The following is a 21,455-nucleotide window of genomic DNA, read 5'->3' as shown; positions in this document are numbered from 1 at the left end:
TTGCTGAGAAAAATGTAACGAAAATTTTGTAAATCCACCCCATGTTTCATAAATACATTCAGTTGGTAAACAGGAAGTCAATGTGCGACAGACCTGAAAACAGTAAATACGGTATGGAACCCCAAGCTGAAGTTTGGTACCAAGTGACTATGATGTGGTTGCTAAGAAAGTGTGTTTCGGACGGATGGAGATACGGACGGACGGAGGCAAACCAGTATCCGCCCCCCCCACCCCTTGGAGCAGGGGTATAATAGTTTAAAAAATGATGCAGAATGGATTTAATGAAATGCCAATTTTTAAAATGTTCGCCAAAAAGTGGTTTTGTATTGTGAAGTCTTGTGTGTGTAATATTATATAAAACATAACACAGTGGAGAAGACCTGTGGTGCTGAAACAGTGGCTGCCGGTGTGGTGGCTGCCTGCAGTGCATCCAGGTCCATGTCCAAAAGATTACTAGTGACTGGAGCATCAAACTATCAGAGGGGAAGGAAAAAAAAAAAAAAAAAAACCCAGTCTCATTACCTTTTCATGGTTTTCAATGTTCTTAGAGATTCTCCCAAGTATGTAACAAACACACGGAAACTGCGGGTATAAAAATAGAACACTGACTTGTGTAGGAGACGTAACACTAATGCTGACAGCAGAAGCCTCATCGAACAGGTTAATAATGTTATTCTGCTTCAGGTCCTTGGATGGAGTGACTTTAGGTGGTGGAGGAACTGCAGGTTTCAGCTGTTGCACACAAACACACAAACTTTAACAGCATACAATACGTGGAAAAATGGTGTTGTAGTCTTACAAAGCAATTCATCACAAAAGCACTAATATACTATACATCCCTCATGTTTTTGAATGAGCAAAAGGAAAATATATACAGTACTGTGGAAAAGTCTTAGGCCACCTACAACCCCGATTCCAAAAAAGTTGGGACAAAGTACAAATTGTACATAAAAACGGAATGCAATAATTTACAAATCTCAAAAACTGATGTTGTATTCAAATAGAACAAAGACAACATATCAAATGTCGAAAGTGAGACATTTTGAAATGTCATGCCAAATATTGGCTCATTTGAAATTTCATGACAGCAACACATCTCAAAAAAGTTGGGACAGGGGCAATAAGAGGCTGGAAAAGTTAAAGGTACAAAAAAAGGAACAGCTGGAGGACCAAATTGCAGCTCATTAGGTCAATTGGCAATAGGTCATTAACATGACTGGGTATAAAAAGAGCATCTTGGAGTGGCAGCGGCTTTCAGAAGTAAAGATGGGAAGAGGATCACCAATCCCCCTAATTCTGCGCTGACAAATAGTGGAGCAATATCAGAAAGGAGTTCGACAGTGTAAAATTGCAAAGAGTTTGAACATATCTACAGTACATAATATCATCAAAAGATTCAGAGAATCTGGAAGAATCTCTGTGCGTAAGGGTCAAGGCAGGAAAACCATACTGGGTGCCCGTGATCTTCGGGCCCTTAGACGGCACTGCATCACATACAGGCATGCTTCTGTATTGGAAATCACAAAATGGGCTCAGGAATATTTCCAGAGAACATTATCTGTGAACACAATTCACCGTGCCATCCGCCGTTGCCAGCTAAAACTCTGTAGTTCAAAGAAGAAGCCATATCTAAACATGATCCAGAAGCGCAGACGTCTTCTCTGGGCCAAGGCTCATTTAAAATGGACTGTGGCAAAGTGGAAAACTGTTCTGTGGTCAGACGAATCAAAATTTGAAGTTCTTTATGGAAATCAGGGACACCGTGTCATTTGGACTAAAGATGAGAAGGACGACCAAAGTTGTTATCGGCGCTCAGTTCAGAAGCCTGCATCTCTGATGGTATGGGGTTGCATTAGTGCGTGTGGCATGGGCAGCTTACACATCTGGAAAGACACCATCAATGCTGAAAGGTATATCCAGGTTCTAGAGCAACATATGCTCCCATCCAGATGACGTCCCTTTCAGGGAAGACCTTGCATTTTCCAACATGACAATGCCAAACCACATACTGCATCAATTACAGCATCATGGCTGCGTAGAAGGGTCCGGGTACTGAACTGGCCAGCCTGCAGTCCAGATCTTTCACCCACAGAAAACATTTGGCGCATCATAAAACGGAAGATATGACAAAAAAGACCTAAGACAATTGAGCAACTAGAATCCTACATTAGACAAGAATGGGTTAACATTCCTATCCCTAAACTTGAGCAACTTGTCTTCTCAGTCCCCAGACGTTTACAGACTGTTGTAAAGAGAAAAGGGGATGTCTCACAGTGGGAAACATGGCCTTGTCCCAACTTTTTTGAGATGTGTTGTCATGAAATTTAAAGTCACCTAATTTTTCTCTTTAAATGATGCATTTTCTCAGTTTAAACATTTGATATGTCATCCATGTTCTATTCTGAATAAAATATGGAATTTTGAAACTTCCACATCATTGCATTCCGTTTTTATTTACAATTTGTATTTTGCCCCAACTTTTTTGGAATCGGGGTTGTATTTTTTTTAATACAAACTTTGTTATAGATTTCTATTTTATGACTTCTACATTATCAAGTCAGTACAAAAACATTTTAGGAGTCCAAACATTTGTTTTCCAGCACAAAATTAAATGTTACAGAAAAAAAAAAAAAAAAGTTTGTATCTGAGCAGCATATTACAGAAGAGATTAAAAAAAGAAAAAAACAATGAAAATTACTGGGTTTTGGTGCAAAATTAAGAAGCAAGTGTGACAAAGTGTCCAGAAGAACTGTGGCTGGTTCTGCAAGATGCTCAGTAAAACCTACAGCTCATTTCCTTATAAACCTGCACTCATTGTACCGGAGACTACTTTTTTTCCCCCCAAAGCAAAAGGGTCGTCTCACACCAAATATTGACTTTGTTTAATTTATTACGGGTTACTGATTATCCATCCATCCATCACCTGTAGCCGCTTATCCTGTCCTACAGGGTCGCAGGCAAGCTGGAGCCTATCCCAGTAGACTATGGGCAAAAGGCGGGATACACCCTGGACAAGTCGCCAGATCATCTCAGAGCTGACACAGAGATAAACAACCATTCACACTCACATTCACATCTACGGTCAATTTAGAGCCACCAATTAGCCTAACCTGCATGTCTTTGGACTGTGGCGGAAACCAGAGCACCCAGAGGAAACCCACACAGACGCGGGGAGAACATGCAAACTCCACACAGAAAGACCCTCATCGACTGCTGGGTTCGAACCCAGGACCTTCTTGCTGTGAGGCAACAGCGCTAACCACTACACCACCCCTACTGATTATGGTTTATAATATTTTTGAAACATTTAATTTCATTATTTTAAGCCATTTTTGGTCTACAGCGTTTCTTTACATATGCCCAAGACTTTTGCACAGGACTGTGTGTCTATTTATTTTATTTTTTTCAAAAAACTGATTGTGTATTCTGCAATAAGAATGATGCTCTCAGTCTCCAGGGCAGATTTTATAAAGGCAGCTTCAAACACTGATAATTAACAGTTATTCCACGAAATAGAGTCATACAGTACATGAGCTGATAGCCGACGAGGCACGTAGCACCAAGTTGGCGATAAGCCATGAATGAGGAGATTGAGTGGAATAACTGTTTTATTAAATCCACATTCACTGGATTTTGAGAAAGAGCATTTTTATTTTTTGCAAATTTGATAAATAAAAACTTTATATAAAATGTCTGACAAAATCATTTCCACTTCGAATGTCAACAAACCGGCGAAATGACAGTAGCAATTTGTGAAAAATGCTATAATAATTCTTGAAAAAAAAATTCTTACGATTAAATACTTTTATTCCATATTTTGTTGCTTTTTTTGTATTTTGGGGGGTTTTGTTTTCAAGTCGAGTTTTTATTTCATCCTCGGTTGGTTCAGCAACACGTTCTGCCATCTTGTTTTGCTCTACTCATGGTATATGAGCTGATATCCTAGTAGTAGAGTCAGGCTTGTAGTACTCAAGTTCAGGACTCTGACTCAAGTCCAACTCATGCCCCAATTTTAAAGACTTGTGACTTGACTTGGACTTGAGCACTGGTGATGTGGACTCGTGCATTAACTGCATTCGGAGTCGGAAACTGGAGACGAGGACAGATTTTTACGTAACATGCCATAATAATTTGGCATAAGATATTTATATCTACATTAATTTTTGTACCAATTTCGTGCAAGAGTGTCACACGTGTGCGCCTTGGCACGTATATCAGATAGACTCTCGGGTGTGCTCCGGACAGTGCGTGCGTCAAGCGGACTCTCGTATGCGCACCGTAAATGACTTGCATCCGCACAAGATTAAAGGCGCAATCAACGTGCCGATATAAAAACTGTGAAAACATACTTACTTTGCGAAGTATTGAGTTGCATTGCTGATACATTACCGAGCCTCATTTCCTTGTTTGGTTTCCTGATTTCCTGTTTCTCGTCTTTGATAGCCTGTTTGTGCCTCGCTCGACCTATTGCCTGCCGTTCTGGATTGTTTACCTGTTTTCACTTGTATTAATAAACACACCTTCTGCACTTCCATCCGTCTCCCAACCATTTCTGATAGAATACTTCACACTCCCTGACAAAAGAAGTACCTTCACCTGTTCATACGTCATGCTCAGGAACAAACTAATGTTAATGGCGCTAAAACAGCCACCGTCAAATGGTGCAGCTGGAGTCTTGTTCTCAGACTCGACTCGGCTCAATAGTGGACTCGACTCAAAGTTTTTTTTTAATGACTTCGACTTGAGCACTGAAGCTAACTTGAACACTGGGGACTTGAGACTGGACTCGAGGTTTAGTGACCCAACTACGACACTGAGTAGAGTAGCCAATCCGAGTGCTTGATTGCTCATATCCAGTGAATGTGGATAGAGTAATGTATGTTAGTAAATGTGTGCAAGGGTGTGTGTTACAGGAGACAGATCTTAAAACTGAGTAGTTCCAAAAGCAAAGAGTGGGCATTAGAGAATATTAAGATCATATTTAGAAAGGGAGCTGTAAACATCTGATAACATTTTCACTATTCAGTGACACTAATAGCATTTTTGCCTAAAACAAATTCCCTTCATCATGCTATAGGGTATGCAAACATTTGCACCCCAAGTCCAAGAAAGCGTGACTAGTGCGAATATAATAAAACAGAGGTGTTCGTGAAGGTCTCCATTTCAACAACGCAAAATTACGTGTACCTTTGATGGAGATTTCGGGATAGCTGGTACTGCTGGACTCAGGGTGTGATTGGTATCTTGGCTTTGGTCACTGGAAGATCAAGAACAGATATAAAATTATATAAATCTAATCACACGACACCACTGACTACGTGGTACTTTGTACACTCATGCTTGTTACAGATCAGTCCAAGCCTCACTGGTCTGCACTGCAAGCCTTATCCTCTGTAGGCAGTTCGGTGCTTAATCTGGATATCAAACTATATGCATTATCCATGCAAAGAGCCCGATACACACTGGCTTCTTTCATAAAACCATTCCTCACATGCTTGGAGTGGGCTGACAGAGAAAAACGCATCTGTCCAAACATACACCGTGAGGTTATAGAAGCTAACAAATTTTCATCTCACACAAGTGGCCAGCAAAAAGCAGCGCACAAAATAAAGAAACTGGAGCACACACACAGACACACTGCTGGGCTGCCGCTGTTACCTCCTTTGGATTGTTGAGCTCTTCTCCACTCGGCTACCTGTTTTTCTGTGAGAGTTGTGATGGCGTTCACTGATTTGTTCACTTATTAGATCTCTAATTTCTTTACAGAGCAGTCATAATGAGCAGATTTGATCATGAACAGACACTGAGCTGCCATCTCTCTGAAAATAAATGGATTGTAAATATGGCTAAATAATAAGGACAATATTCTGACCATTGGAAATGATTAATAAATACACGACTGACCTGGACATGTCTTGATTCTCCAGTTTCACCAGTGTATCATGCATATTTTGGCTCAGCTGTGAGAAACAAATTCAACATAAGTCCATACAAAACAACAATAAGCTACTTTTACATAGTAGAACATGCATTTTGTTTTGGCATGGACATTACCTTTCCAATTTCTCTGTGAAACTTCTCCTCCAGACCAGCCACGCTCTGGAAGGTGTTCACATAGAAACCAACACGACTAGAGGAGAGAGAGAGAGAGAGAGAGAGAGAGAGAGAGATTAAAAAACAACAACAAAAACCCACTAGAACTGTGTAAACTCCCTATGGAGCACTTGCATGTGACGTCACAGCCGATCCAGATTGTGACAGACGCCATCGTGTCGGTCAAACGCCATATTCCGCCTTCTACTTCTGGTTCTACTTCTACCTTTTCTTCTGGAAAACCCTACTATATACAATTCTACTACAACGGCTGTGGCTACAAGCTCTCCCTACCTGTGCACGGTTTTTATGTTTTTTGTGTGTATTTTTGCATGTTGTTCGTCTGTACCAGACTTCAATATCCACTACAACCGTATGGACTTGCTGGACATTGGTTTTCAGCAGAAAATGACGGTTTGTAGCAATTTCCATCGCATGCACAACATTCCGGACGAGAAAAAAAAAAAAAAAAATTCCGGGCGAGACCAGCGGGGTCTCCGTGGATTGTTATCGGAAGCAAAGCGAAGGAGGCGGCGCCGGGAACGGAAGCAAAAGCGAGGCTACAGGTAGAGCCGGCCTGTTGACCAAGCTCAGAAAACAGCCACTCAAATCTCCACTGCCAAGCCTCTATCTCTCCAACGCCAGATCCATGTAAACAAGACGGACGATTTGGAATTACCTTATTCTATTCTATAATCGGCTGGTCAGTGCTATACTCAATACTTAAGTGACTTACCCATCCAGTGAGGATCATTTTCTTGTTTACAAGATGCCACATCTGAGTCGCTGACAAATCCTGAATTTCTGTAAAGAAAACTGTCCAGAGATTTATAAGCACGCAGTGCTTCACCACTGAACAGCGAGGGAAAGTTAAATGAGGTAAATTATACACGTCTGGGTATTCCGCTGGCAGTTCAAAATCCGGTCGTGAAAACTCCGTCCGGAAAGCCATAAGGGTCACAAATCTGTAGATCGTTTATTTTAGACATATATCTAGTTATCTGTTCATTAGAAAAATGAGCCGTGTAGTCCGTCGGTTGAAATTGATCCATTCTGTACAGAGTGCAGCAGTATTCAGCGGTGTTTTTGACCGACACGATGGCGGTTGTGTACGTTCCGGTCACGTGACTGCAAGATCTCTATAGAATACCCCCTGCTTACGAGCCGGTCATCATATATTGCCATACGTAAGGGAATTAGTTGAACTAGAATGCATTTCTGCAGAGAAAATGCAAAGTGTGCTTGCTGAGCTGTAGCAGAAGAGCCATCATGCTTATATATAAACAGCAAACATGGTAATAAGGAGCATAACAGCTAGTATGTTAACATGCTAATGCTAACATGCTAACTGTTAACATACAAACATGCTAAGGCTAATATGCTAACAGCTAATATGCTAACAACTATCATGCTAACATGCCAACAGTGAACATGTTAACATGCTAATGACTAACATGTTAATTGTCAGTATTCTAACATGCTGAGGCTAAGATACTAACAGCTAACATGCTAACACTCTCTGGCTGACATACTCAGCAAACAGCTGGGATGCTAACAGGCTAATGCTAACATGTTCACATGCTAATGCTAACATGCCAACAGGCTAACATGCTAATTGCGAACATGCTTAACTGTGAACATACTAACATGCAAATGTTAACATGCTATCAGCTAACATGCACATATGCTAATGCTAACAGCTAGCATGTTAACAGGCTAACAACTTACATGTCAGCTGTTAACTTGTTAACATGCTAGATGCTAGCTGAGGTTAACATGCTAACAGCTAACATGCTCCGGCAAACACACTAACATGCTAATATAATATGGCAAACATGCTAACTGTTAGTATACTAACATGCGAACAACTTGCTAGGTAACAGCTAGCATGCTAACTGCTTTAAAAAAAATAAAAAGTAAATAAATTAAAAAAAATAAATATAAATATAAATATCTATCTATCTCACACACACGTATTCCTAATAAAGTGGCCATTAAGTTGATTTGTTGTCAAAGTCTCAAATGAGCAGATCATTGCCAAATGATCACCTATTGGGGGGGGGGGGGGGGGGGGGGGGGGGGAGAAATGGAGGGATGACTCAGTAAAGCTTCAAATAATTAGCCCAATAATTATCCCCCCTTTGAAACATCGGACCGGAATAAATTTTCCTTCGTGCACATCTTCAGATGATATACTGCAACTCAGTAAAGTTGCATCAAAATCCATCAAACCGTTTAGGAGGAGTTGCACTTACAAGACACATGGACAGATGGATAGGGTATTTAAAAAAATAAATAAATAAATAAATAAATAATAATAATAATAAATAAATAAATAAAAAAAACCCTCAGATCTGTCCAACCTTCCAGCAACAATTGACATTTACCATGCAGTACAAAGTCATAAAACATGCTGCCCAGCAATGTAAATTTTCAATAAACACTATAGCCAAACATTTGTTGATGCCTGATCATCATACCCATATGTGGATCTTCCCCTAACTGTTGACACAAAGTTAGAAGCAAACAACTGTAAAAGAGGTCTTTGTTTGCTGTAACATTTCAATTTCCCTTCACTGGAACCAAGTGGCTCAAACCTGTCCCAGCATTACGATGCCCCTGTGCACAAAACAAGCGCCATGAAGACCTGATTTACCAAGATCGACACTGAACTCGAGTGGCCTGTCCAGAGCCCTGACCTCAATCCCAATGAACACCTTGGGATGAACTGGAAAGCCCCAGGCTTTCTTGCATAACATTAGCGCCTTACGTCACTAATAATTTTGTGGCTGAATGAACAAATCCCTACAGCCACGCTCCAAAATCGAACCGAAAACCTTCCCAGAAGAGTGGAGGTTATTATAATAGCAAAGGAGGACTAAATCAGGAATGGAATGTTCAAACAGCACATAGGTGTAATGGTCAGGTGTCCACAAATTTTTGGCCAAAGCCTTAACTTCAAACCAATCATACCAAAATATCACAGAACAAGAAAACGTGAGAACAATGCACATTGTAGTTCCCATAAACACACATTAAATAGATACCCCAAGACCTAAATGAACTCTGGAAAGATATTCTGTTTTTGCTGCCTTGTTCCTGCTCATTACCAGTGCTGGATATGGATTTAAATCCACCAGAGGTTATGTTTCGAGGCACTCAGATGGCAGCCATCCCCCTCAACAACCAGCTAAAACATAGTGACAGCTAGCGGAGTTTAAACAGGAATGACAGCTGGTGAAAGGGAAGTTGGCACAATGGTGAGATTAATGCTCCAAGCTATTAGACCATCAGTGTTCAGAGGCTGGAACAACAAACATGGGCTCAGCTGGCCAAGCGAATAGCCATCAGTGATCAGGTAATAATAACAAGCTCGTTTTAAACAGGGCAACGATAAGAAGAATGTGAGATTTATTTTCAGTCTCAATTATTCAGTTAATCAGGGCAATTCCAGGATTATGGATTTGACACTTACACTCGCACTGGCTAATAAAATGTCTCACAGCAGAAAGAAACTTGGGGTTAGTGAGTCACTTTACACGTCATTTATCCTCTGGAGGATCTTGCAGGCAAATCTTAAAAATCTCATATTAATTGATGTTTCAAATACATCAAAATTTCTCAGTGTTGTAATTGTGATATTAAAACAGAAACTTTTGTAAGAGACTAAACATTTTATACAAACTGAATAAAAAAAAAAAACAAAAAAACAAAAAAAAACAACCCTGGTTTAAAGGAACAGTCCACCGTACTTCCATAATGAAATATGCTCTATCTGAATTGAGACGAGCTGCTCCGTACCTATCCGAGCTTTGCGCGACTTCCCAGTCAGTCAGACGCAGTCAGACGCGCTGTCACTCCTGTTAGCAATGTAGCTAGGCTCAGTATGGCCAATGGTATTTTTTGGGGCTGTAGTTAGATGTGACCAAACTCTTCCGCGTTTTCCTGTTTACATAGGTTTATATGCCCAGTGATATGAAACAAGTTCAGTTACACAAATTGAAACGTAGCGATTTTCTATGCTATGGAAAGTCCGCACTATAATGACAGGCGTACTAACACCTTCTGCGCGCTTCGACAGCGCATTGATCTCTGAGCTCCGTATCAATGTGCTGCCAAAGCGCGCAGAAGGTGTTAGTACGCCTGTCATTATAGTGCGGACTTTCCATAGCATAGAACATCGCTACGTTTCAATTTGTGTAACTGAACTTGTTTCATATCACTGGTCATATAAACCTATGTAAACAGGAAAAACGCAGAAGAGTTTGGTCGCATCTAACTACAGCCCCAAAAAATACCATTGGCCATACTGAGCCTAGCTACATTGCTAACAGGAGTGACCGCGCGTCTGACTGACTGGGAGGTCGCGCAAAGCTCGGAGAGGTACGGAGCAGCTCGTCTCAATTCAGATAAGAGCATATTTCATTATGGAAGTACGGTGGACTGTTCCTTTAAAGACCAGAAAGTATCATACGTATAACTTGAATAAACACAATTATAGATTTGAAAAAAAGTTTCATATTTTGGGAATACAGCATTAAGAAACTAGAAGAAAACTCATGTCCACACGCATTTGCACCGAGTGCGCGCCACAAAATCTAATTACCATGCACCTGTTCTGGATTAGAGCACAATCACGGCACACTCTTATAAGGACTCTGAACACACACACACACACACACGTGTCTGAAATCACTCACTACATAGTGAGTTTGCTGTTTTGTAGTGCTGTCCAAATGTATAGTGAGAATTATTACACCCTATATAGTGGACTTGTAGTATCCCACAATGCACCGTGAAAAAGTGGTGTACAACCGATGGTCACTAACCAAGCAATATATCCCATCATGCATTGTGGTCACACTGAAAGAAGGGGGAGTGTGTTGGGGTGAATGGATGGAGGAAGAAACACATTATAAATGGACATTCAAGTACAACTAAAAAAATAGTAAAAGAATAGAAAATAAGCTAAAACAGAATAAGACAAAATACAAAAATAAAATTTACACCATAGAACGAGGAATTTATCAAAAGCCTCAAATTTGATTTAACAAAAGGCAGCAGTGAGGAAGAAAGTATTCAGCCTTGATTTAAAAGAACTGAAAGATGCAGCAGATACAAAGTACTTTGTATTGATTAATGTGGGAAATACGCTCAGTATAATATGAATCACAAAAATACATGCATGTATTTATTATTTTGAAAATCCACCGATCGACTGATCTGGCACGTTTTAATTGTGCGACAGTAATGACGTGAATAACGGCACGGCGGAGTAGTGTCCGAAAGCGTTTTTTCATTTTACCAATGAGCTCACTATATAGTCCTCTATATAGTAATTCCCTATATAATGAGTAGTGCATGAGAGTGATTTTGGACACAGCCACAGACTTTGCGAAGTAACATGCAGTACCTAGAATATGACGTTACCAAGCCTGATATTCTGTGTTTATGCTCTGGTTCTTGACCTTGTTTCCCTGGTTTTCTTGACCCTGCTTACTGTTACCTCTGATATTCCGTTTGCACCTCGTATGACCCTTGCCTGTTTCCTGATTCTGTCTTTGCCTAATGTTTTTGAACCATTTGTCTGCTGATTTTCTAATAAACAAACACTTTTCCTGCAATTATATACATCATCTGCTTTTTTACAGGACACTCGGTAGAGTGCATACCTCCACCAAGCCACATTCAGATTTGCATCAAAATCTAAATAAATTATTCCTTGGCCCACCTTTCCTCAATTTCATCAAAATTCATTCATCACTTTGAGTTACATTGAAAACGTGCAATAAATAATAATAATAATAATAATAATAATAATAATATCCTGATTCTGCACATATCAGGGCTCGACATTAACTTTTTAATCCATTTGTCCAGTCGGACAAGCAGCAAGATTTCTCTCTTGTCCTGATCATAACCTTTTATTACTGTGTATTTACTACCTCAATGAAAGGAAAGTGGTTAACAAAGTTTATCAAAAAGCAGGTATGATAATGATTATGCTTTAATTATTTATAATTTTTCCAATAAAATTCAAACTTTAACTGGAACAATAAACAAAAAACTATCCGAGGCCCCATTATGGTGCAAGTGTGTTGTTAAAACCCATTACCTGATCTGCAGTTTTAAGAGTTAGACTCACTCAAATTCAAAGCTTCTGGAGGAAATAAAAGTTACATCTTGATTAATCCAGCAAAACCTGAAGTATAAATTAATTTATTGAAATGAAAATTTGGACATGATAATGGAGACAGAATCACGTTGTGAATGAAAAAGCAAGAGTGAGTTCGGCACGGTCGTAAAATTCCCGCAAAATATTTTACAATATTTGTGATCGTTAACGTGAACCATGCAAAAGAAAAATACAATACAAAGTCTGAATGAAATGAAGATTTAGCACATATTTATTGTACTCTGCTTCCCCGGAATTTTGTAAACAACAACGCAACATGGCCGGATCACTGAGGTGACTGAACTAGTTTTGTTGGAACTTTGATATAACTAGAATAAATTGCTATAGATATGGTAATTTTCAAGAAATATTTGACTTGTCCAATCAGCCAGGCAGATATGAATTTAACTTGTCCGGATCAAAACATTTGGTTGTCCTGGACAGTCGGACTACTGTTAAATGTTGAGCCCTGAATATCCAGATTTGCAACAAAATCTAATCAATTGTTCCTTGGCCCATGGCCCAGCTTTCCTCAATCTCATCAAAATTCCTTCATTACTTTTGGAGTTACATTGGGAGCAGAAACAAATCGACGTGAAAACAACCTCTTTCAACAAAGTTGGTGCAGGTAAAAACTGCCATATATTTGTCGTATAAACAATGAAATTTGCTTTAAAAATGTGAGCAGAGAAATTAAAAAAAACACAGTGAAATATGAATGAACATTTTAAAAGTAGTTTTGTTCCTATGCTCACAATGTTATTTTTCCATAGTAAGGCAGACATTTGTATGGAATGACCCATGATTTATATCAGTGCTGTTGAGTTCTTAATTCTGATTGGAAGTGTTGTAGTAGAGTCACTAAACCTCAAGTCTGAGTCCAGTCTCGAGTCCAACTCGTATCAAAGTCATTTAAAAAATAAAATAATAATAATAATAAATTATTATTATTATTATTATTATTGAGTCGAGTCTACTATTGATCTGAGTCAAGTCCGAGAACAAGACTCCAACCGCACCATTTGACAGTGGCTGTTTAAGCACCATCAACATTAGTTTGTTCCTGAACATAACATATGAACAGGTGAATGTGCATTCTCTTTGTCAGGGAGTGTGAAGTATTCTGTCAGAAATGGTTGGGGGACAGATGCAAGTGCAAAAGACTTTTCTTTTCTAACAAACAGTGCTGATAAAGCTAATCTGCTGAACTCGTACTTCCACTCAGTATTTATCGTTGATGCTTCAACACCTCCAAGTGCTGCTTACCGTCCTACAAATGCACCAGACTTCTCACATCCAGTTCACCATTACTGAGGTCATCAAAGTTCTAGAGTCACCGAATCCAATAAAAGCATGTGGACCAGATAACATCCCTGGAATGCTCTTAAATTGCACGGCTCAAGCCATCGCCCCATCACTTTGTCAACTGTTCAACTTATCGTTGTCACTTGGGTCAGTTCCAGCAAGCTGGAAACGTGCTAACATAATGCCTGTCTTCAAAAGAGATGACCCTTCTCGGGCTGCAAACCACAGACTAATCTCATTGCTGTGCATTGTCTCGAAAGCACTAGAACCCTGCATCTTTGATCATTGTTACCAACACTTGTCCCCATTTCTGTACCATCTCCAACATGGATTCCTTAAAGGGAAGTCAACAGTAACACAGCTACTAACAGTCTACCATGACATCGTGGAAAACTTAGCAAGTGGCAGAGAGGTTGACACAGTCCATCTTGATCTATCCAAGGCGTTTGACAAGGTGTCGCATCAGTTACTTCTCAGCAAACTTCAGAGTTATGGAGTCTCAGGCTCACTACTGCAGTGATTTCAGAGTTATCTGTGTAACAGACAGCAGCGTGTTGTCTTAGATGGAATATTCTCTGACTGGTTACTTTTGACATCTGGTGTTCCACAAGGCTCCATACTTGGACCACTATTGTTCCTTGTCTACGCCAATGATATGCCAAACTATCTTCAAGGTGAGTCTAAGCTTGCCCTTTTCGCTGATGATTCGAAGCTTTATTGAGTCATAGATTCAAGATCCTGTCAGCAATCTCTCCAAGACGACATTGTGTTCACCGCTGGAGTGTTGACTCCACAATGACATTCAACATATCTAAATGTAAAGTCTTGCACATGTCAAAGGTCTGAAGTCGACACCAACCATTACCATCTTGGTAACCAGGACCTCCAGCAAGGTAACCACATCAAAGATCTGTGAGTCACTGTTGCGAGTGATATGACGTGGGGTAAACACATCGAAGACATGTGTATCAAGGTCAATAAGACACTCTGTCTCATAAAAAGAATCTGTGGAAGAGACATCACTGACATAAGAATAAGGAAACTTCTATTTTGCTCGTTGGTGAGGCCCAAGCTAGAGTATGCCTCCTGTGTCTGGTCACCATACACTGCAAAACATCACAGGCTGATCGAGAATGTACAACGTAGCACTACCAATATCCTGAACTATCCTGAGGACAGGACATACACTGAGAGGCTCATCTACCTCGAACTGCAGCCACTGGAACACAGAAGAGAGATGACTGACCTGGTCATGCTGTACAAGATAAGGAATGGGTCTATAGAAACTGAACTTAAACAGTATCTTCTTCCAGTTATATCAATCTACAAGACACGTAACTTTGACAAGAACAGCCTCGTCCAACTTACAGCACACCATAAGCAGACTTACTATAGGGCTTCATATCTGCCAAGAACTATAGAACTATGGAACAGCCTACCAACTGAGCTGAAAACCACACCAATGTCCTTAACGAAATTCAAAAAACTAATTTCTGAACACTATCACCAGAGACTATCATCCTATTAGCCACCTCAGTGACTACGTTTACATGCACATCCAAATCGAGCTGCTGTCAGTAATCGAGCTGAAGGTCCCAGCAGGGTTCCAGAGAAATCCAATCATACATGCACACAATGAAATCGGGCTATTGTGTGAGGTGCATTGTGCACCCGAGCCACAGGTGGCGCAACACGCCCCATCGTGTTGGTACACTTCCGGTTGTCGTCATGAAGAGCTATTCAAGAGTGTAAACAAAGTTATCAGTTCCGTGTTCTCCATTGCGCGTTTTTCTCCCGTCCATGAATTTTAATATATTCAACTCCTTAAGCTGAATGAGCATGAACTCTGTCTCCTCATTGCTCCAGAAGTGCACGTTTCTGCTTGCTTGTGGCAGTGGGGGCGTGGTCAAGCGCTGGTCTGTGACAGGAGGGCGGAGCCAGGGAAGGTGAGTGGCAGAATCACTTCACCTGACGGTAATTAACCTGTGTTTGTGTGTCTTCCCAGTAACCGCGCCCTATTTAAGGAGGCAGAGGGAGAGCAGAGGGGACAGCTCATAAGGGACTAGAACACAGCGCGCGTGCGTGTTTTTCTCTCAAGAATAAAAGTAGGCTGTTAAACTGAAAAGTCTGACAATAAAAAGCCTATTAGTACCAGAAGCTTTGTCCTGCCGTCCTCTGTGCTCCACCCACACTTCAGAGAGCTCAACATCGCCATTTTCTCTTCTTCGTTTGTTCCTCCTGACCTCTTCTGCTGCTCGCTACTACTGTTGTCATGCTGACCGAGGCTGTTGTGTTTCCCGCTTGTGGTCTCGTCACTCGTCACTTCTGGAAGTAGCTCGACAACTAGCTCGATAGGGTATACATGCACAAAGTAGCTCGGCAGAAATCGCATAAACTAGGTCGTGTAGCTCGATTCCGAGAAATCAAGTTCGGCTCAATTTCAGCCGAATTAAGGTGTATACATGGCATTTTGAACTTCGATTTCAGTCGAGCAACGGCAGAAATTCGATTCTCTCTATGTGCATGTAAACGTAGTGAGTGACTCATTATATAATGAATGTCTAGTATTCTTGATAAGATATTTAAATGTTAACTTTTAGACCATTCCACTTTTGCCATTTCAGATTTTTTAATGCAAAACAGTTTTAAAAAGTCTAATGTCCTTGGTGAAATTCAAAAAATTAATTTTTGAATACTATCACCAGATATCATCCTATCAGCCACCTAAGTTACTCATTATATAATTAAATCCAGTATTCTTTGATAAAATATTTAAATGTTATAACTTTTAGACCATTTCACTATTCTTGCTATTTCATATTGATTTTAACATAACGTAAAATAGTTCCAAGTAGTATTTCCTGTATTTTTCAATGTTATTACAATAGGGGAAGGTTGTCAGTTGGGACGCAAGTCCTGCATCCTCCTATCACACTTTTATCGTAAATAACCCTGATTTTTTTTTTGTCTCTATATAACTATATTTAGCTCACTTAATATATTATATACTATTGTACCTTAAGTTGTAAATAGTGATGAATAAATTAAACTAAAACAAAAAGGTGTGTTTATTAATACAAGTGAAGACGGTAAACAATCCAGAATGGCAGGCAAAATCATAAAACAGTGAAACAGGCAATAGGTCGAGCGAGGCACAAACAGGCTATCAGACTCAGCAGAACCAAAGACAAGAAACAAGAAATCAGGGATCAGGAAACCAAACAAGGAAATAAGGCTCAGTAACGTGTCAGTGACAACTCAATACTTCGCAAAGCAAGTGTGTTTTCACAGGTTTTATATAGGTGCACTGATTGCACCTTAATCTGTGCAGGTGTGAGTTGTTTATGGCGTGAGAGTCCACTTGGTGTGCACATGCTGTCTGGAGCGCACCTGAGAATCTATCTGATGCACACGCCAAGGTGTGCAGGTGTGACACTCTTGCACGAAATTAGTACAAAAATGAGTGTAGATATAAATATCTTAAGCCAAATTATTATGGCATGTTACAAAAAATAAAGAAAAAACCTGAGTCCTCGTCTCAAACTTACAAGTCCGAATGCAGTTTATGCATGAGTCTGAGTCCAGGTCCGAGTCATCAGTGTTCAAGTCCAAGTCAAGTCATGAGTCCTTAAAATTAGGGCACGAGTCGGACTCAAGTCCAAGTCCTGGACTTGAGTACTACAAGTCTGCTGAGTGGTCAGGTACAGTGCCTTGCAAAAGTATTCATACCCCTTGAACTTTTTCACATTTTTCCACCTTACAACCACAAACTTAAAAGTTTTTTATTGAGATTTTATGTGATAGACCAACACAGAGTAGCACATAATTGTGAAGTGAAATGAAAATGATAAAATGGTCTTCAAAATTTTAAACAAATAAAAATTTGAAAAACGTGGTGTGCATTAGTATTCAGCCCCGTCCTCGGATACCTCTAAATACAATCCAGTGCAATCAATTGCCTTCAGAAGTCATCTAATTAGTTAATAGAGTCCTACTGTGTGTAATTTACTCTCAGCATAAATACACTTGTTCTGTGAAGGCCTCAGTGGTTTGTTAGAGAACACTGAAGAACAAACAGCATCATGAAGACCAAATAACTCACCAGACAGGTCAGGGATAAAGTTCTGGAGAAGTTTAAAGCAGGGTTAGGTTATAAAAAAATATCCCAAGCTCTGAACATCTCAAGAAGCACTGTTCAATCCATCATTCAAAAATGGAAAAAGTATGGCACAACTGCAAACCTACCAAGACATGGCCGTCCACCTAAACTGACAGAGCGAGCAAGGAGAGCACTGGTCAGAGAAGCAGCCAAGAGGCCCATGATCACTCTGGAGGAGTTGCAGAAATCCACAGCTCAGGTGGGAGAATCTGTGCACAGGACAACTATAAGTCGTACACTCCACAAATCTGGCCTTTTTGGAAGAGTGGCAAGAAGAAAGCCGTTGTTGAAAGACAGGCATAAGAAGCCATGTAGGGGACACAGCAAACATGTGGAAGAAGGTGCTTTGGTCAGATGAGACCAAAGTTGAACTTTTTGGCCTAAATGCAAAGCGCTATGTGTGGCGGAAAACTAACACTGCTCATCACCCTGCACACACCACCCCCACTGTGAAACATGGTGGTGGCAGCATCATGCTATGGGGATGCTTTTCTTCAGCAGGGACAGGGAAGCTGGTCAGAGTTAATGGGAAGATGGATGGAGCTAAATACAGGGCAATCCTGGAAGAAAACCTGTTGGAGGCTGCAAAAGACTTGAGACTGGGAAGGAGATTCACCTTCCAGCAAGACAATGACCCTAAACATACAGCCAGAGCTACAATGGAATGGTTTAGATCAAAGAATATTCTTGTGTTCGAATGGCCCAGTCAAAGTCCAGACCTAAATCCCATTGAGCATCTGTGGCAAGACTTGAAAATTGCTGTTCACAGACGCTCTCCATCCAATCTGGCTGAGCTTGAGCTATTTTGCAAAGAAGAATGGGCAAAAATTTCAGTGTCTAGATGTGCAAAGCTGGTAGAGCCATACCACAAAAGACTTGCAGCTGTAATTGCAGCAAAAGGTGGCTCTACAAAGTATTGACACAGGGGGGGCTGAATACTAATGCACATCACATTTTTCAGATTTTTATTTGTTTAAAATTTTGGAGACCATTTATTATTTTCGTTTCACTTCACAATTATGTGCTACTCTGTGTTGGTCCATCATAAAATCTCAATAAAAAAAACAAAAAACAAAACTTAAGTTCATGGTTGTAAGGTGGAGTTCAAGGGGTACGAATACTTTTGCAAGGCAATGTATTGTTGATTAATTCACTATAACAGCAGCTAGGACAGTATGGCCAGCTGTGAGGTTTATATTTATTTGCATATTGTAATACAGGAGCATTTCTATCCCGAGACCTTACACAGGGACTTGAATGGCAGATACACCACATGAATTTATATTTAAAAAAAAAAAAAAAAAAAAAAAGCACGTAACCCGACAAGCTGGGTTTTTCTTATTAAATTCAAGATGAAAAAAGGGAGGCTGGTGTTGAAATGACTGTTTATAACACCTATAACACGTGATAAGAAATTATTTTAAATGTAAATTATGGTAAATGTAAATGGATTTAAAATAAATAAAAAGGGTATGATGTTCTTTAATAAATAAAACAAAATTAGTGTTGGAAAATTAGTGTTGCATAAAGCCTAGGTCACAACCGGACGTACGATTTTTTGGCCATGTGATTTTTGGCGTTTCCCAAATCGCTGCGTTTTTTTTGTTCGTGGAGAAAGACGCAGGTTGGCCGTAAGTTTGTCTTGCAACCTGAAAAAAGCATAAGCGCCCGTAGAGTTTGACAGGACAAAGAACCTCTGCAGCCGGTCTGCGGCCAGTCTACGGCTTGAAAATCAGCACGTCACACGTGCACCCTCCGTGCGTTTCTTGCGTTTTTTGCACGTAGACCGGCCGTAGAAGCACGTACGGCCGGTTGTGACCTAGGCTTAAGAGGAATAAAACATTTTGGGACACTGATTGATTAAAACAAGTATATTAAAAATTACATTTAAAAAAGTGCCCTACAACAGTATGTCTGTAGTTACTGGGTGCATGTAACATTATGCAGAACAAGAAGAAAAAATAAATAAAAAATTAAAGCGCCCACTACACAGTAATAGTTAATTAAGCACTTACCTGTTCCAAAGAGATGGCAGCTCCTCTTGAAGATCTACATTTATATCTTCAAAAACCTTCTGTGCCCTCTCCAACTCTTCTTCCGCCTATTCCACAGACACATGGGTTCAAATAAAATATGAGGACAAAGATGATCATTAAAGAAATAAAGCGTGATTAATCATCTACCAACTTCAATCATTTAGCTATGCTAATATGTTTTATAATGTAATACGAGAGCGTCAGTGACGCAGTCGTGCACACGGCCGTACCATGAGAAACCAGACTTGTTTGTAATTAGCCAAGTTGTTCTTCCTGAGAACAATTACAATTTGATCTTCAAAACAAAAATAATCAAAATAAAAAAAAACATTGAAAACTCAGGGAGGAGTAGCGATTTTCCTGAAAGTTCGTTAACCAGCCTAATTAGCAACTTGTTAATAAGAAATCACAAAACCAGGGAGCAACTTTTGTGCAGACTTATTAGATCTTCCAAACAAAATCAAAATCCATTGAAAACTCAGGGAGGAGTAGCAATTTTTGTAAATTGTGGACTGACGGACAGATGGACTGCATGTGATGGCATCACCTATAACCAGGGAGCTAATAATAATAAGTCATAAAAGGCAGTGCTTGAATAATTTAAATCATGCAATAATGTTAATATACGTTTTATATGCACTGGTACACTATGTTATTTGGTATATTACTTGGTTCAGTTGGACAACGCTGTTAGCAGCAAAACAAAATCGCTAACAATATTAGACAAGACAAAGTACCACGTTGAGGAAAAACGGGCAAAGTTTCCTCCTTGACGCAAGGAGTGGCGCAAACATATGCGTTTTTAGATGATGTATTTTCCTCCTCAATGACAGTGCATTTATATTAGAAACCGTAACTTCCATCTCCAATTGGAAATGGGAGACTTCTTCAAAAGTACATTAAAAGAAGTTAATGCATTTCCATGTAGCCTTGCTCTACTGCATGCTTCAATATAATACTCATCTCTCCACATGTGATGCAAGAGCATTCTAAACTACACCATGCAGATCTATGAATGGACACTCACAGTGGGCATAAGTCATCACTGCCTAACTCATCATTTCTTTAAGTGCATGAAGGCTTAATAGTCCACTGTTAACACTTTTACAAGAGCTCAGTCATTTTTCCAGGACGTTGTCCATTTTCCATGATATCAGGGTTCTACCTAGGCCTTTTCAGCGTACTGGGACGACACGCAGTGTTTCCTTACTGCTATGCCCACAATATTGCCGACACGCCTGTAAAAGTTGTCACTACGCTAATGAAAAAAAGTTGTCAACCTTGAAAACATGGTCTTTTGTTTAAATTTCCTCTTGTTATCCACACACGGCGATGGGGACGGTGTGCCACTGTACGAATGTTCTATGGACAAACTCCACTCCCATCTACATAAGCATAGTGCAGAGCTGCCCAAGTAGTTCATCGTGGAGATGGTCACTGATCGTGTTAGTCCAGTTTACCTCATTCCAGGGGAGTGTTTAGCCTATTTTTGGGGGTGCTCAAGCACCCCCAAAAACCAGCTCAGCACCCCCTAGCTCAGCACCCTCAAAAACACTGCTTTTGGACATAATTTTCAGAAATAAGTGCCCTTGCGCACCGCACAATGAATGTGTGAGTGGGCGTGTGTGTGTTCTTGAATTCACCTGTTACGTGATAGTTCTATGACCAGTAAAATACCTCTCCTCCT

The 21,455-nt window shown here is 40.1% G+C and overlaps 1 protein-coding gene across 2 annotated transcripts in view; it reads right to left on the bottom strand.

Annotated features, from left to right (window-relative positions):
- The window catches only part of LOC132891332 (myc box-dependent-interacting protein 1), a 41,881-nt gene that overhangs the window by 6,674 nt on the left and 13,752 nt on the right, over positions 1-21,455 (bottom strand). For both annotated transcript variants that reach the window (XM_060928844.1, XM_060928843.1), the window contains exons 8-13: positions 19,748-19,833; positions 6,055-6,130; positions 5,905-5,960; positions 5,188-5,257; positions 610-732; positions 381-473 (exon numbers count right to left, since the gene is read on the bottom strand). In XM_060928844.1, coding sequence (XP_060784827.1) covers positions 381-473; positions 610-732; positions 5,188-5,257; positions 5,905-5,960; positions 6,055-6,130; positions 19,748-19,833 — 504 coding nt within the window. The remainder of the gene's footprint in view (positions 1-380; positions 474-609; positions 733-5,187; positions 5,258-5,904; positions 5,961-6,054; positions 6,131-19,747; positions 19,834-21,455) is intronic.

The sequence above is a fragment of the Neoarius graeffei genome, chromosome 9 (assembly GCF_027579695.1).
Source record: "Neoarius graeffei isolate fNeoGra1 chromosome 9, fNeoGra1.pri, whole genome shotgun sequence".
Lineage (NCBI taxonomy): Eukaryota > Metazoa > Chordata > Actinopteri > Siluriformes > Ariidae > Neoarius > Neoarius graeffei.
This window is presented reverse-complemented; position numbering and strand designations above follow the sequence as displayed.